This window comes from Macrotis lagotis, chromosome 4, assembly GCF_037893015.1.
Source record: "Macrotis lagotis isolate mMagLag1 chromosome 4, bilby.v1.9.chrom.fasta, whole genome shotgun sequence".
Classification (NCBI taxonomy): domain Eukaryota; kingdom Metazoa; phylum Chordata; class Mammalia; order Peramelemorphia; family Peramelidae; genus Macrotis; species Macrotis lagotis.
Window position 1 is genome coordinate 121,778,176 of NC_133661.1, and position 14,677 is coordinate 121,792,852.

The 14,677-nt window shown below is 37.2% G+C and overlaps 1 protein-coding gene across 2 annotated transcripts in view; it reads right to left on the reverse strand.

Annotated features, from left to right (window-relative positions):
• Nucleotides 1–9,866: 9,866 nt before the first annotated feature.
• FAH (fumarylacetoacetate hydrolase) overlaps nt 9,867–14,677 on the reverse strand; it is a 57,970-nt gene continuing 53,159 nt past the window's right edge. Inside the window, exon 14 of one of the 2 annotated variants that reach the window (XM_074234012.1) lies at nt 9,867–9,995. In XM_074234012.1, coding sequence (XP_074090113.1) covers nt 9,916–9,995 — 80 coding nt within the window. In that variant the 3' untranslated portion in view covers nt 9,867–9,915. Of the gene's footprint in view, nt 9,996–12,658; nt 13,568–14,677 lie in introns of those variants that run through there. The other variant, XM_074234013.1, reaches the window with a different exon arrangement.

Here is a 14,677-nt window from a genome sequence, read left to right on the forward strand (position 1 = left end):
CTCTTTTTCCAACAATGACAATTCCTACTGTCTGACTGTGGGCATAGACCAAGGCTCAGTGTTTGATCCTTTATTATTTCTTTTTTTTGTGAGAGGGGAAGTATAACAATAGTTAGTGCATTCATTTTTGTTAAACTTTCCTTCAGTTCATTCATTCTTTTAATACATAATAAAGGCTTAACTGACTGATCAGTCCTTCAGAGAAAATATTCAATGACAATTTAATGACAGCAGGCTTATTGGGTTAACACAGAAATCTGGTAGAGGTAGTTCTTTATGGAGTTTGAAGAAGCCTGAAACAAGCCTAGGGAAGTAGGGAGGTAGGGAGGTAGGGAGGAATGACTGCTGCAGAAAGTTCATCTTTACTCTCTTCTAGATTCTGGAAAGATTTCTTTATTCTTAACACTCCACTTCCTTCTCTCTTAAAGGAGGGTTAGTTAAGCATTTTAGGATCCAGGTACCAAGGATCACCCTAATATGGTAGCCCAAACCAAGAAGCTATTTTCTAGGAAAAAAGAACTATGGATAAATTCTATCATCAAGACAGAACCATGGTTCTTATCTTTTTTGCTAAAGCTGACTTTAGCATCTCCTTACACTTTTACTTTTGTTTCCTTTAGTTGATTTATCTCAAGGGTTTCTTGATGAAGCAGAAATTACAGTTTAAGTAGTTTAGGTTATACTTCACAGCTCCCTTCTGCTCTTTGTTTTAGATGTTTCAGAAAGAAGCCTTGGATAGTGCAACCAAGTTACATCCCACTCTGTCCCTGATTTTAAAGTTCATTCAGATACTACCTGTAAAAAGTTTCACTCATCATGTTCCTTTCTCTGAATGTCTCAGAAGAGCCACCAATTTTACTCTTGTCCACCATGGTAATGACAATGTGCTTACTGAGCTACCTAGTAGAAAGGAAAAAAGATGAAAGAATAGTCAGGGACAGAGTGGGATGCTCCCTACCAATACCCTAGAACCATCAGGAAATGCTAAGTAGGAGACACATCACCCAATTGCTCCTAAGCCATTATCCAAGAAAGAAGATACAAGATTTAGCAAATTACAATTAGCTTATATAAAACAAGTTTACATATTGTTTACATATTGTTAAAGTATAGGAAGTGTAAACAGACTTGGCCAGTTCTAGACCAGATGTATTCAACCATGACCCACAGGCCATATATGGCCCCCAAAGCCGATTAATGAGACCTATGTCATATTACCAGAGAAATGACAGAATGAGTGAGCACATGCCCCAATATTACAACATCACAGACTAGCTTAACCTTTAATTAACACAGTTTGAATTTTTCACATAACTAACATTGTGCAATCTCACAGAACAACAGATTTTTTTTTTTACCAAAGATAGGTGTGTATATATTAGGATCTTTATTTTAAAATGTTATATGAAGGGGGTGGCTAGGTGGTGCAGTGGATAAAGCACTGGCCTTGGAGTCAGGAGTACCTGAGTTCAAATCTGGCCTCAGACACTTAATTACCTAGCCATGTGGCCTTGGGCAAGCCACTTAACCCCCTTGCCTTGCAAAAAAAAAATGTTATATGATTCATCACAATTGCAACAGACATTTTTATTGCATACAGAATTATTATTTTGTCAAAATACTTTGAGAATAGATTTCAAGATTTTAGAAAAAACCAACTGCTTTTCAGTATATTTGCTACTCCATTCTCAGTTGACAACAACACATTGCCTGTAAACTTGCAAATGGAAGTATTGAGTTTCAATCAGATATGCAACTTAAAGAAAAATTTTTTCAAGTGTCTTTATTGGAATTTTATAAGTTGTGCCTGTCAAAAAAACATTCAGCATTTCACAAACATGTCCTATTCATGATGTCTCTTTTGGGGAGTATGTATATTTGCAAACTATTTTCTTCCCATATGAACACAAAAAAGTAAAAAGAGAACAAAAATTTCAGATGAGTATCTTGAAAATATTCTTTGTATGACTCTAACCTCTATCAAACCAAATATAGATGCACTCATATTGAAAAAAGTTTGATAGAGCTTGTAGCCATGCAAAGAACAAAAATGGCATGTTCTTATTTTCTGTTTAAAAATGAATGTTTTATTATTATATTCATTATTTTTCTTATTATACTTAATTAAATTACTGCCTTTTATTGCCTCATTGGTAATATGGGTTACATTGTAGTCATAAATAAATATTAAATTTGATATGCATCCCTTGACAAGTTTTTGCAGCTGAAAAGAGTTAAAAGGTTGGACACCCATGCTCTAGTCTAGACTCTAGAGTCTTCTCCTAGGTATTACTTGTTAATGAAATGGTCCTCTGAAAAGGGAAATAAGCATCACTTGCTGGGTGGGGACTGAGAAAAAGGACATGAAAAAATACAGTGATAAAAGGGGAGGAGTGTTATTGCAATCTATGACTATCACCTGCTGAAATCTGAGTGGAGATGCAAAGAGTAAATGGAAACTATAAAGGACAACTACTTCCTGCTAAGAGCTTCTAAAATCACAAGAAGTAATGTTGTAGAGAACAGCAACAGGAAAAATAATGTTGAGCAGCAACCAGTCTCCTGAGAGACCAGAGATGAGAGTATCTAGAAACATGAAAAAAGATGCAGAAACTATGGAGAATAATGATATGGAAGAGAAAAATAAATCCCAGTTACTTCCACTGTCTTGACAGGGATTACAACTGATCAGGGAGGTAGGCATAATTATTTCCTATGAATTCCAGATATGTGTCCTAACATTTTTCTTATCAAAGTAAACCTGTTCATGTTTTAAGTCTTAAGAAAGTCTTGTGTGCTTGTATCTCCTGGCTGAGTGATCTCACATATTAAAGATATCAGGTCATCTGGGTTCAGACAAGTCAGAAAAATGAGAAGTCTCCTGAGGTGAAACCAGACTCCAGGTCAGAAGAAACCTCTGAAATAAAGAGTTATGGTTATCAGAAGTTTTAAAATCTTCTCTTCCTTTTGCAATCTAAAAATTATACTTTCCTATCTTCTCCCTTCATTTACTTATCTTTTTCTATACCATCATGAAGCCTTTTTAATACCCTTTCCTATTCCCTAAGCATGAGCACCTTTTCTGGTCCTCAAGACTTCAATTATAAGTTATAACCAATTCCAAAGAGTCAAGTAAGGAATTCTTTCTTTCTATACCTACCTCATCAATCACATCAGAATCATTAGTGTTCCTCATTAATTTCCTCTTAGTTCTCTCAAAAAGTTAATCAATGTCTTATTAACAAGAAAGATAGAAGAACAACCATACTCACAGGCAACTTGGGTCATATTTGCTGAAATCACTACTCTATTCAGGTTACAACTCAGTTTCCAATCCAATCTGCTGCATAATAAATCATCATTTGATTATATTCTATTTTATTACCATCATCTCCTGCACTTGGCTCTGTAGTGAGCGATAAGCTCTTATTGGTGGGTTTTGGCATTGACCCACATCACTAAATCAGCCAGTGACCTTTTTAAAACATTCAATCTGATCTTTACTTAGTATGACTTGTCAAAAGATCATTATTTATGATTCCAATCTGGCTTGGAGAAAAGACCAAATTAACCACTCTTCTTAGTCCTCCACTAGACTAATCAATGCCTTATTAATAAAATAGTTATTTGGGGGTGGTCAACTTTTTTACATTATTTTAATTTTTGATGACAGAAGGGAAAAGAAAACAAAACTGAACATGTTAAAAATTTTTCTTTTTTATGTATTAGATTTTTCTTTCAGAGAGATGTGGCTCTTTGAAAGTATAAGGGATTCAACATATAACTTTAAAAAGAATTAATACACAATATAAGCCCTAAATATTGAAATACAAAGAAAAGAACACTGGATTTAAGGTCAGAGCCCACAGGTTTAACACTTGGCTCTGCCTCCTACTATTTCTGTAACCTTAGGAAAATCAAGAAGTCATTTAATTCTTTTTACCTTAGTTTCTTCATCTATAAAATAAGCTGGAGAAGGAAATGGCAAATCACTCCAGTACCTTTGCCAAGAAAACCCCAAATGGGTTCACAAAGAGTTGAACATTACTAAAGCATCTAAATAACAACAAAATATACCCTTAACTCTTCATTCCCACACTCACCACCCCTAAATTCAAGCTCTTATCATTTATCACCTGGACTATCAGAATAATTTTATAAGCGATATCCCTGACTCATCTCTCCCTGCTCCAGTCCATCCTCCACTAGCTTTCATTCCTCAAGTATAGATATGATTCTTCCTCATTTAATAAATTCCAGTAGAAATATAAACTCCTATGATTCTCATTTAACCTCCACAGGTTGGCTGGCCCCTTTCAACCTTTCTCACCTATTGCCACTCTACTTCCTCCACACAGTATAATCTGGTGGCATCGACCTTCCTAAGATTTTCGTATCAGACACTCCCAAGACTTGTCTCTATTGTAAGCTGGCTCTTCCCTATGTCTCCCCTCAAGTTCTTAGTTTAACTGACTTCCTTTAAGACTCAGCTCAACTCCCACATTTTACAAAAAAACTTTAAGTAATTCCACCTTGGCCCCCCTTTGAGATTACCATTCATCTGATCAGTATATATCTGTGTAGTTAATTTGTTTTGAAAGCAGGAATAATATATTGTATTTCCTCCTTTTCTGAGATCAGTAGCTCAGAAATAAGCTTCCATAATTCAAGTGTATTTTGGATTTTCAGGGGAGAGTTTTATTATATATTGAGTGTCAACCATAGGCTTATCAAACTAAATGAGATTAAATGGAAATTTGGTGAGAGAAAAACAGAACCCCGTCCCAAAATCTGTACTGTGCTTAGGTTTAAAAGAGTTAATTAATCACAGTACTCAATACTTTAAAAGGTATCTTTTTTTAAAAGTAACTTTCAAAATTAATAAAAATCCTTTCAAGGAGCCAACTAATTAAAAGTGTTTGAACTGAAAAAATTAATAGGAAAATTGAAAATTATAAAATATATAAATGATAAATGACTACGATTTATTAATTAAATTGGTTAAGGAAAAATGAAAGGGGAAATAAAAGAGATAAAATATTCTCAATATTAATAACTTATGCTCACCAGATATTATGGTCTGATGCTCACCACTGGTCACGTCTTCATTAGGAATAAAGCATCTCAATTCACAGCCATATGAAAAAATGCTCTAAATCATTAATTATTAGAGAAATGCAAATTAAAGCTCCTCTGAGGTACCACCTCACACCTCTCATACTGGCCAATATGACCAGAAAGGATAATGATCATTGTTGGCCAGGATGTAAGAAATCTGGGACACTATTACATTGTTGATGGAGCTGTGAACTCATACAGCCTTTCTGGAGAGCAATTTGGAACTATGCCCAAAGGGCAACAAAAATGTGCATACCCTTTGACCCAGCAATACCACTACTGGATCTATATCCTGAAGAGATGAAGAAAAAGGGTAAAAAAATTACTTGTACAAAAATATTTATAGCAGCCCTGTTTGTGGTGGCAAAGAATTGGAAATCAAGTAAATGTCCTTCAATTGGGGAATGGCTTAGCAAACTGTGGTATATGTATGTCATGGAATACTATTGTTCTATTAGATACCAGGAGGGATGGGATTTCAGGGAAGTCTGGAGGGATTTGCATGAACTGATGATGAGTGAGATGAGCAGAACCAGAAAAACACTGTATACTCTAACAACAACATGGGAGTGATGATCAACCTTGAAGGATTCACTCATTCCATTAGTGCAACAATCAGAAGCAATTTTGGGCTGTCTGCAAAGGAGAGTGCCATCTGTATCCAGTCAAGGAGCTGTGAAGTTTGAACAAAGTTCAAGGACTATTCCCTTTAATTTAGAAAAAAAACATATCTTATTGTCTGATCTTGTCACCTCTTAGAATTCTTGTCTCTTCTCTTAAGGATATGATTTCTCTCTCATCACATCTAATTTGGATAAAGGTACAATATGGAAATAAAGTAAAGACTGACAGATTGCAAATTGTAAAACTCAACTATCATCTTTAATAAAAATTAATAAAAAAGGAATAAAGCATCTGATACAATTCAGATGACTCTAGACTGAATCTGGATCATAACCCACCCCTCTAATTCTGTTGTGTGACACATAAATCCCAGAGGAGCACAAGTTATGCCATGGGGCTAACAAAGCTACCCAAAATACCACCCCCTCCCTGTCATGATGGAGTCACAGAAAGGGAAGATCTAAGGATCAAAAGGACAGATGTCACAGCTGTACTGCTCATGTCCCTTCCTCTCAGCACACCACCTGTTTAATAATGTACATGGGTTGTTTGATCCCTGTTCCTGTTATCTGTCTCCCCTGACCACCAGCAGAAGTACCACTGAAAGACTTTTGTTCCCTTCAGTGACTTCCCACAACAGGGCAGTTGTCCTTTGGGAGAGGAAATCTACTGTATGCTGAGTAAAGTATCTCTACGTCCACATTTAGCATTAAAACAAACTTTCTTTTTATTATACTCACATTAGACTTTCAAGTATAAGGATGAATTATGGTAAGGCAAGAGAGGCATTGTATTTAAATTCTGGCTTGGAACTTGGATACATGAAGAATAGTTACTTTTTTTAGATAGTAGTCAATGAAAGTAAAACCAGTTACATCGAGGAGGCGGGGGCCAAGATGGCGACATGAAAGGATTGAGTCTTAGGCGCTCTCTGATAAAAACTCATAAACTAAGGACTCTAACTAAACTTTCGAGAGACAGAACCCACAAAGGGACCCAGTGAGGCAGTTCTCCTACTCAAGGTAACCTGGAAAAGAGCAGAAAGGCTCTGCTCCCCGGGGTCGGAGGGGCTGCCCGCCAGAGGGGTGGCCCGCCAGAGCCAAAGAACTTCAGCCTCCCGGAGGCAGCCCCAGAGCACTGGGAGCCGAGGCTCACAGCAGCGGGGGAGTCTCCTGAGCTGCACCCCGGGGAGCACTGGCACAAAGTGGGGGAACAGCAGGGGACCTCTGCCAGAGTGAGCATGTGGAGCCCAGCCCTCAGGGCACAGAGCCAGCAGTTTGGTCTTTTGGCTGCCCAAATCCAGGAAACAGAAGCAGGCGGGGCCTGTAAGCAGGAGCCCCCAGGGCATGAGCCCATTGAGCTGAGGGAGGGGAGTGAAGAGAGAGAGAGAGACTGCTGAGCTCTGTCCTATGTCCCTGGAACAGGACTCTGGGGCTCTGAACACATTCAGATCCTGATTTCAGTCTAGGCCCCCCATAGAACAGCAGGGGCCCCCCACCTCAGCCCCGTGGCAGAGGGGGGAGCTTATGTTCATTCACAGACCAGGAGGGAGGACAGAGCCTCACACACTGAGACCCTTGTGGGAGTGTCCCAAAAGCTCAGGAAGCACCCCCAAAAAACAGGCTTAGGCTGGGAAAATGAACAAGCAAAGAAATAAGAGGAAGACATTGAGAAATATTTTGCAAATGAGCCCAAGAAGGATCAAAATACTCAGTCTGAAGATGAGGAAGTACAAGCTCCTGCATCTAAAGACTCCAAGAAAAACAGAAATTGGGCTCAGGCTATGATAGAGCTCAAAAAAGACTTTGAAAATCAAATGAGGGAGTTGGAAGAAAAACTGGGAAAAGAAAAGAGAGAGATGCAAGAAAAACATGAAAATGAAGTCAGCAGCTTAGTCAAGGAAATCCAAAAAAATGCTGAAGAAAATAGCATGCTAAAAACCAGCTTAGGTCAAATGGATAAAACAGTTCAGAAGTTATTGAGGAGAAGAATGCTTTAAAAAGCAAAATTGGCCAGATGGAAAAAGAGATAAGAAAACTCCTTGAGGAGAATAAATCCTTCAGACAAAGAATAGAATTCAGGGAGATTGATGAATTTACCAGAAATCAGGAATCAATACTTCAAAACCAAAAAAAAATGAAAAATTAGAAGAAAATGTGAAATATCTCATTGAAAAAACAACTGATATGGAAAACAGACTTAGGAAAGATAATTTGAAAATTATTGGAATACCTGAAAGTCATGATCAGGAAAAGAGCCTTGACATCATTTTCAAAGAATTACTACAGGAAAATTGCCCTGATATTCTAGAAGCAGAGGGCAAAATAGAAATGGAGAGAATCCACCGATCCCCCAGAGAAAGAGATCCCAAAAAACCAACCCTAGGAATATTATAGCCAAGTTCCAGAACTCCCAAGTCAAAGAGAAAATATTACAAGCAGCCAGAAGGACGCAGTTCAAATACTGTGGAGCTGCAGTCAGGATCACTCAGGACTTAGCAGCATCTACATTGGAAGCTCCTAGGGCTTGGAATACAATATACTGGAAGGCAAAAGAGCTTAGAATGTAGCCAAGAATGAACTACCCAGCAAGGCTGAATGTCCTCTTGCAGGGTAAAAAATGGACTTTCAATGAACCAGGGGAATTTCAAAGGTTCCTTTTGGAATGGCCAGAGCTGAACAGAAGGTTTGATCTTCAGATACAGGACTCAGGTGAAGCATGGAGATTGGAGGAGAGGGGGGAAATATGAGGGACTTAATGAGGATGAACTGCATGTATAGAAAAATGATACTGATAATATTCATATGAACCATCTCAGTTAATAGAGCAGGTAGAGGGAGCTTTTATAGTTGAAGCACAAGAGAAAGCTGAATTTGAAGATAAAATATGGTGTAAAAATGGAGTCAATAGGAAAAAAAGGGAAATGGAAAGGGAGAAAGAAAAAGGAGAGGGGGAATAGTTCAAGATATTTCACATAATAAGATTTTTTTTATTACAGTGAGCTATTGCAATGATATGGAAGGGGGGAGGCAAGGGGGAATGAGGGAACCTTTGCTCTCATCAGAGGTGGCTAGGAGAGGAAACAGCAAATATACTCAATGGGGTATAGACATCTGGAGTAAGAAGGAGGGGGGGAGCAGGGGGAAGGGGTGGGGATGTGAATAAAGGAGGAGAGAATGGACCATGGGGGGACAGTGTTCAGATATAACACATTTTCTTTTTTACTTCTTGCAAGGGGCTGGGATTGGATGGCCTGCCCAGGACCATAGGGCCAGGTAGATTCTGGGCCTAAGGGGTGGTATGGGGGCTCAGGGCTTCTTGGCCCCAGGACCAGGGATCTGTCTGCTGTGCCACTCAGCGACCCTACAGCAGAGTAAGAGTGAAAGGAGAGAGAAAATATAGTACACGGTAGTGGAGAAATAAGAAAGGAGGGAGTTGTGATCAGCACTGGCAACATTGGAAAAATATGGAAGTAACTTTTGTGATGGACTTATCATAAAGAATGTGATCCACTCATGACAGAGTTGATGGTGTTGGAACAAAGACTGAAGCACATTTTTTGTTATTATTATTTGGGGGAGGGTGCAGGGCAAGTGGGGCTGGGTGGCCTGCCTGGAGCCACATAGTAGAATGATCTTTGGGTGTCTGAGGCCAGATTCGGACCCAGGTGCTCCTGGCTCAAGGGCCAATGCTCTGTCTGCCACCCAGCCACCCCTACTATTATTACTGTTTTATTTTATTTTGGGTCTTTTTTTTTCTTTCTTCTTTTTGGTTTTTGCAGGGCAGTGGGGATCGGGTGGCTTGCATGTCACATGGCTGGGTGATTATTGGGTTTATGAGGCTGGATTTGGACTCGGGTGCTCGTGGCTCCAGGGCTGGTGCTTCGTCCATTGCACCACCTGGCCATACCTACAATTATTACTATTATTTTTTTATGTTAATTTTTTTTCTCTCCCCTTTACTTTTTCACCCAAACAAGTCTATCTATATTCATGGGGGGAGGGGTATTTTGTTTACTTGTAAACAAGTATATTTTATTAATGTAAAAAAAATTTGTACAAAATGAGAATAAAAAAATTTAAAAAAAAGAAATTGGAAAAAAAACCAGTTACATCATTGGAAGATAGAATTGAAATTCTTTTTATTTCATCTGTAGGTCCAGAAGTAAAACGTTTATAACACTGAAGGTGCTGGAAGTATCTTTCCGGCACACTGGCCAAATCCAACCCTATAGCCATTACCGAGGCAGTATCCTATAAAAGAAAAACCAAAAAGGCTCATTAATGAGACATCTAAGTTGCCTAATGCAATCAACACAAAGAAAACTAGGAAATGGTAATAAATAAACAGAAAGATGACAGGCATGCAACTGAGTAATATTTACTTGAAACTCAGCATTTTAAGGAAAGGCACTAAATTAGGATTCAGGAAATTTGGGCAGAGTCCTGAATCCATTACAAACCATCTGACCTCTGGCCAAGTCACTTAGGATCCCAACAATTTCTATCTGTTAAATGGTAAAGCAAATTATTTGATCTGACAACCAAAGAATTCTATGAACTTTTCAGATGAAAACTATTATTTAAATGTACCATACATAACAAATATCATATGACAGACACTTGGAAGATGTTGAAAGAACATGAATCAGTTCTTTTGTCTTCTAAATTCTCATAGTGCTAACCACAAATTACACTGTATTAAGATGCAATAGTTTGTCCCAGTTCTATCTCCTCCACTAAAGTGGAACCACTTTGAGAGAAAAGACTGTTTTATTCATCTTTGCATTTCACCATACAAAAATATGATGCCAGTATATAGTATAAGTCCTCAATAAATGTTAATATATTGACCACTAATAGGAAGCCTTGTGCCAGATTCAGTTGCTTGTACAGAATGAGTATAATTCAGGGCCTCTGGGGTTTTAGAAAGGTAGGGATTTGTGGGAGGTTTTCTAACTAAGGTATTTCTATGTGGCTATCTCTGGATACATTAAACCTTAAAGGCAGCTAGAAAATCCATCTGAGTGTTTCCCCTTCTCTTGGATGTGCTGTGGGATTTAACTATTTGGTACCTCCTATTGGCTGGGGAGGGCTTAGCCTTTCAGCACAATTGAAAATCTTTGTAAGACAAGATTTTATTTTTGATCCTGTGATAATGGCAACTTTCTGAGACTACTCAATCAAGCCTAAAATGTTTGCAAGTCCCAGACCTAACACAAGGATAGCTTAATGCTATCAAAATCTGAAGTAAGTGTTAGAGACATATTCTCTGCCCTCATAGTATTTATAATATAACAGGAGAGGTAAGACCAATACACAGATAAATATATACAAAGCAGAATATGATGTGTCCTAAGAGAAGAATTTAGTATGGATGAGAATTAAAAAGGAAGGAATTGTTTTTGACTGGGGAAGATGTGAGAAGTAAGTTCTCTGGAGGAATGGTGGCATTTGACTAAAGCCACAAAGAATGGTTGGGAATTTCACAGAATCACAGAATTTCAGAATTCTTGTAAGAGATCTCATCTAGTCTGCCATCTAGTCTGAGCCTTAGTCTAATGAAAAAGCCATTATGACGTTTTTATCAGGTAAAGGGGAAAACTTGAAGGGAGAGGAAGTGAACTTAGATTTCAAAGGTGTAAAGAGGGTCATGCTAAATGAGCTCTTATAAGCTCAGATTCTTTTTTTTCACAATCAACAGGAAGAGAAACAGTGACCTACAGTGGCTCACAGTTGTCATGAGTTGGCAGAGTTGGGTTTTTTGCTTGTTTTGTTTTGTTTTTCCATGGCATTACAACCTCAAAGCTTACTTGTTTTGAGTTCCACAGCACTTAGTTTAAAATACTGCAAGTCAATTTTGGGAAGATAGTGAGGAGAGAAGGAAAGTTTAATAATAGTTGAGAACAAATCTGGAGGTTAGGTAAGATAATAGAATTTGGAATTGGAACCTACTCTAGAAACCATGAAGTCCAATCATTTTATTGCACAGATAAGGAAACGGAGGTATATACAAGTTAAATGAATAGCTATATAGTTAATAAGTAGGAGAATTATGACTCCAAATCCAGATTCTTGGACTCCAGATTCTGTGTTTTTTCCCACTCAATCATTCTGAAGTTCCAAGATGAGGCAATCAAGATAAACCTAAAAATCTATCTTTTTCTTCCTTTCTTCATAAGAAATAGTCATAAAGGAAAAATAAAATCAGAGGCAGAGAAAATTAGTCCACAATTTATTAGTTGTCACTAAATTGGCCCTGAATGGCCATCATTTGATCAAGTAATGGATGAAAAAAATAGGAAATTATTTTTGTGAAAATGAATTCTATGCTCTTGCCGTTGGATTATTTTTTAAAACATACTTTACTAATACTATAAGAACAAAGATTGCATTGAGGGTTAATTGGTATAAACATTTTTAAAAGAAATATAGAATTATACAAATAAAAATACCTTTTGATTCAGAGATTTTACTGTTAGGCATATACCCCCAAAGGAGTCACTGATAAAAAGAAAGTCCTTACATATATCAAAATATTTATAGCACCACTTTTTGTGGAAGCAAAGAACTGGCAAAAAAAGTGTTGCCAATGATGGAGAAATACAAACAAATTGTAGTTCATGATTGCAACTGTATAACAATGCTGTATAACAATGACAAATGATGAATATAAGAAAGAACTATATGAACATTTGAAAACTCAAGTAAGCAGAGTCAGAAAAACAATATGTATAATGACCACAACAATGAAACTAGAACAATCACCATAAAACAACTGAAACCTAACTCTGCAACATTATAAAAACAAAGCAAACAATAAAAGTCAACAAGATGAGACCTTATGAAGAAATGAGAAACTACTTCTTCATCTCCCCATTGCCCCACCTTACTCCACTGGGGTGGGTGTGGGGAGGGAGTGGTCCATGAGTATGGAATGCTACATATAACATCAGATTTATTCAATGAATTGATTGGTTTTGCTGAAATTTATTTTCTCTGTTTTCTTTTTCAAAGAAAACATCATAAGGTTTAGTTCTATGAGAGCAAGAAGCAGAAGGATACAAGTGGGAAAGCAGGAGATTTTTAAAATCAAAGCATATCAGTAAAAATCTCTTTTTAAAAGAAAACATGTGACTCAGTGCTCAGAGCATATTGTTTTTAGGATTTCCTGAACAAGTCAGGATCAATATGATCAGGAGATATGGAGATGAACAACAAATACCACTCAAGGAACCCAAGAAGTTTGAGAACCTAGAAAGTATTTAAAAGAATTACAAATCCCAAAATTCAGCATTTGGAAGGCAGCCCAGAGATCATCTAGTCAAACTCCTAACTGTAACACAAAACCCTTCCACAACATTCCAGATAATAGGTGAACCAACTGCTGCAGGAATTCCTCCAATAATGAGGAATCCATTATCTAATGAGGTAGTTCGTTTCATTTTCAGACAGCTCAAGTTTTTACATAGCACTTTCTTATATTATATCAACATCTTCTTCAATATAATTTATACACATTAACCCTCTTCTCCCCTCTGAGGCTGAGTAGAATGAGTCTTCCATCCCTCTTCCACATGACAGACCTTCAACAATATGAGGAGAGCAATAATGTTTGTACCCTGTGCTCATCAAGACTTCTTTTCTCTCATATGTCCCCCATTTTTCCAACTGCTCTTCATATAGCATAGATCCAATCTCTTGATAGAGTACTGAGCCTGAAGTCAAGAAGACTCCTCTTCCTGAATTCAAATATGACCTCAGATATTTATTAGCTGGGTGACCCTGGGCAAGTCACTTTACCCTATTCACTTCTGTTCCTTCATCTGTAAATAAGATGGAGAAGAAAATGGCAAATGAATTCAGTATTTTCGTCAAGAAAATCCCAGAGGCAATCTCTAAAGCAGAAATGTTCCATCCCCAAGAACATTCATTTCCCTTTCAAAAAGATATCACATTCTGATTCTTTATCTTCTCAGATCCTTCTTCATTCCATTCTATCACCAAGCTCTGTCATCTATCACTCTGGTTTAAATCAAATGCACAAGACAAAATTTGTCAAGAGACAAATTTCTTTCTTGTTCTTGTTCAGTTTCATTATTTTTATGTCAGTCATTTGCTGAATTACAATACTCAGAAGACCCATTTTAGGGAAATCCTATCAAGTAAAAGAATTTTTTGCTGTTGTTTCAAACACATTAATAATCTATCAAAATTACTAACTTAGAAGAGCAGTTTTCTCCAAGAGAGGGGAAGGATCCATAGCACATTAAAAAAAAAATTCTCTCAGCATTTTAAAATCCTCCTATATGATAGATAATTCCTGGAACAAAGTATTCTGAGTAAGACCCTTCAGACCATTATGAAGAAAATCCTACTGTGAGATACACAGATTGATTGGAAAGAGGATATAGAAGCAGTGACAAAGTGAGGAAGTCAGTTATAATGCCAAATTCATTGTCATTTAATGAAACAGGAAAAGAGAGAATAGTCACATTGCATTCATTCAATGAGTTGAGTTTTCTTTAACTAGTTAAATGACCTGAACCCAAATCTCATCTCAGCTACTTAACAGCTGTGTGACTCTGAGCAAGTCATTTAATTTCTCTTAGCCTCAGTTTCTTTATCTACAAAATGGGGATAATAATATTACCCTATATTCCAAGGCTATTGGGAGGATCAAGTGAGAACATATGTGAAATACTTTATAGAATTTAAATTTAAAAATTATACAAATGTGATTCTTGTTCAGTCATTTCAGTATGTCTTTTTCTCTGAGACATTTGTGGTTTTCTTGGCAGAGATATTGGAGTGGTTTGCTATTTCCTTTTCCAATTCATTTTAAAGATAGGGAAACTGAGGCCAACAGAATTGTTCAAGGTCTCATAGTTAATGAGTATCTAAGATTGGATTTAAATTCAGGGAGATACAAATAT